At 53.8% G+C, this 2,880-nt stretch overlaps 1 protein-coding gene across 2 annotated transcripts; it reads left to right on the top strand.

Annotated features, from left to right (window-relative positions):
• Positions 1-9: 9 nt before the first annotated feature.
• Positions 10-1,886, top strand: LOC113977837 (histidine-rich glycoprotein-like). Of its 2 annotated transcripts, XM_027704317.1 has the most exons (4): positions 10-130; positions 368-433; positions 501-768; positions 1,559-1,885. In XM_027704317.1, the coding sequence occupies exons 1-4, from the start codon at positions 43-45 to the stop codon at positions 1,641-1,643; spliced, it is 507 nt and encodes a 168-aa protein (XP_027560118.1). In that variant the 5' UTR covers positions 10-42; the 3' UTR covers positions 1,644-1,885. The 2 variants fall into 2 exon arrangements, with proteins under 2 accessions (XP_027560118.1, XP_027560117.1); XM_027704316.1 differs by having other exon boundaries at positions 368-768; positions 1,559-1,886.
• Positions 1,887-2,880: the final 994 nt, after the last annotated feature.

The following is a 2,880-nucleotide window of genomic DNA, read 5'->3' as shown; positions in this document are numbered from 1 at the left end:
TGTGTGGGACAGAGGAGTCAGGTCCCAGCTCTGGGCCGGGCAATGACGCCCCTGTGGCAGGAGGTGACTGATGGTGCTTGTCCTTCCCTTTCAGCTCGCAGACCACTGAGGATGTGTGACCCTAACCAAGGTGAGGGACCATGGGGCCAGGCAGGGCTGTGGGTACCACACAGCCATCAGGGCTCAGAGAGGAGCTCAGGGCAATGGCCTGGGGGGATTCCCTGCATACCAGAGGGGTGTGGGATGTCATTTGTGAGGAAGAGGTAGATTGGGGAGGGGCCTTTTGGGTGCATGGATACACCAGCTCCCTGCACTGTGTGTCTGGAGAGAGCCTGTGTCTGCCTGCTAACAGCTCTCTTCTTCCTAGGTATGCCACGACCACATCTTGCAGTTTGCCCTCCTGCTCCTCCAGGATACCCTGGTCCTGGCACAGGTCCCTACCCTGGTGGCATTGCAGTCTGCCCTCCTGCTCCTCCGGGATACCCTGGTCCCGGCACAAGTCCCTGCCCTGGTGGCCCTGCAGTCTGCCCCCCATGCCCCCCTCAACCTGGCCATGGGCATCACCACCACGGGCACCACCACCACGGGCACCACCACCACGGGCACCACCCCCATGGGCACCCTCCATGTGGCCATCATCCCCAGGGGCACCCCCATCCGGGACCACCGGGAATGCAGGTGTGCCCCCCTGACTGCCATCAGAAGCACCATAAGAAGCACCATAAGAAGCACCATAAGAAGAAGCACTCGAAGCACCACGGAGGCAAGGTAAGGGTGAGGCGACAGCAGACACTTCCTTATTCCTGCTGTGTTCCTTAAGATCCCCTTCCCACATGCCACAGCATCCAGCCTGTGCAGCTGGGGCTCTCCTGTCCCACCCTGTGGTCGCTGGAGCATGCTGCCAAAACCTCAACAGCTTTTTTTAGATATGGAATTTCCCGTTAAGTTAATGGGAGTCAAGGATGAGTCATATTAAGTGAGCAATTTGAAAAGCAGTCCATGAAATTCCTTGAAGGAGTTTAAAGCAGTGATGTGGCTCAGGGGGCACCATGCAGCTCACCCAAGAGTAAGTTGTGCCTCTATAATGGACATTCACTCAGTGTCTTGCCAGAGGAACTGTTCAGTTCCTTCTTGAAAAAAAACAAACCCAATCCCATGATCAAAATAAAAACCACAAAAGGAGAAGCAATTCCCTGTGCTGGGAGTAGATTCTGCAGAAAATGCTGTTACAGGGATGGGCACTGTCCAGAGCAGGTCTGAGTGAGGGACTGCTAAACGTACCCCCAGTTCCAACATCGGAAGCGGGAGCATTTCCAAAACAAATGAAACTCTCTCACTGGGTAACAGCTCTGCACGTGATCTGCTCTGATGTTTGCCCTTGCTGGCAGAGAACACGACCCTTCTGGAATTTGCTTCATTGACCTAAAGAGCCTTGAAAAAAATTAAGAAACACCTCCCACAATATGGGGCACCCACGACAGGGTCACTAACACCTCTCAGGAATGCTGTGAAAGAGGGTCTTTTCGCTGGTGCCCTAAAGTTGTTTTCTCTCTTCCAGCACTCCAGCAGCTCAAGCAGCAGCTCTGACTCTGACTGAACATCTGGCATCTCCCACCAGCACAGCACTTATCAGCAAAACATGAAGCCAAACACCTCGTGGGAGTGCTGTGCCCTGCCCTGCGTGTTTCTCTGTTCCCCTTCCCTTTTCTTTAGAGCACTGTTTTGCCTGCTGTGATTTTCTTGGGTTTACTTTGTAAATGCTTTGTCCTGGAATCTCTGAGTCATTGGACAGCATCTCCATTGTCTGTCTTTTGGGAGAGCCTGCTGAAAGTCATCATGTGCTTGTTCACAATCTGCTGGTGTCCGTGTGTTTTTTCCTGGGCAATGGTGCCGGCTGCTAACGCGGATCCCAGTGCCTGTAAAAGTCCTTACACTTCGTGTGAGCTTTCCCATCTAGAGTAGAGGGGCTGGCTGGGGAATGTTCGATGTGGGCTGCCATCCTTCATGGCAGGGTAATAATTGTTAGCGAAAACGCTCACCATGACAAAGGGAACCTCCCGAAGTTTGGCACAGCCCATCTCCCCCAGATTTCCTGCCAGCGCAGCCTCGTCCCTCCTTGTTGCAGTGCTGGCTGCGTGTCTGTGCGTGCTGGGGCAGTGGGATTTCATTCCTTCAGCCCCTCTCTGGTTGCAGCCCTGTCTTGTCCTATGACCCTTGAGCCTTCCCTACAGCACTCCTTTCCAGAGGAGGGGGAACATGGCAGTGACACCACAGTGCTGATGGACATGGCTCCCCAGCACTGTGCATCCCTGCCTTCTGCCCATGCCAGGAGCCCTTCCCTGCACTCATTCCTGGGGTCCCCCATGCACAACCCACACTCCTCTCCATCCTACCTCCACCACCTTATAGGACATGTCCTCAGAGGGCTCCTCAGACTTGTGACACACCCTGGATGGTGTGTTGGACGCAAGATGTGCTGAGGAAAATGCATTTAAATCCCAAGTCAGGTGCAATGGCACCTTTGTGGTGGGGAAAGGCACAGACCCTCAAAGAGAGGCACCTGAGATCTCCTCACCCATGAACAGGTGAGGAACGTGAACCAGGTGAGGAATGAAGGCATTGTCTGTGTTGTGCTGCTGAGACATCACAGCCTGGATGTGCCCTGCCAGGGTGCGGAGCCAGGGGGCACCTGGAAGCGTAAAAGGCCAGTGCTTGGAGCAACCTGGTCTAGTGGAAAGTGTCCTTGCCCATGGCAGGAGGATTGGAATGAGATGGCCTGTCAGTTCCCTTCCACTTATCAGCTTAGAACCAGGAGAACCAGCTGCTCATTAAAAATAATAAAAAAAAAATAAAATGAGACAAACTACAGAATATAGAGGC

Source organism: Neopelma chrysocephalum, unplaced genomic scaffold, assembly GCF_003984885.1.
Source record: "Neopelma chrysocephalum unplaced genomic scaffold, ASM398488v2 Primary Assembly neopelma1_265, whole genome shotgun sequence".
Lineage (NCBI taxonomy): Eukaryota > Metazoa > Chordata > Aves > Passeriformes > Pipridae > Neopelma > Neopelma chrysocephalum.
This window is presented reverse-complemented; position numbering and strand designations above follow the sequence as displayed.

Coding starts and splice junctions, on each gene's coding strand:
- LOC113977837 (XM_027704316.1), top strand. CDS start 43: ATGACGCCCCTGTGGCAGGAGGTGACTGATGGTGCTTGTCCTTCCCTT. Junction 131..367: donor GATGTGTGACCCTAACCAAG/GTGAGGGACCAT, acceptor TCTTCTTCCTAG/GTATGCCACGACCACATCTT. Junction 769..1,558: donor CGAAGCACCACGGAGGCAAG/GTAAGGGTGAGG, acceptor TCTCTCTTCCAG/CACTCCAGCAGCTCAAGCAG.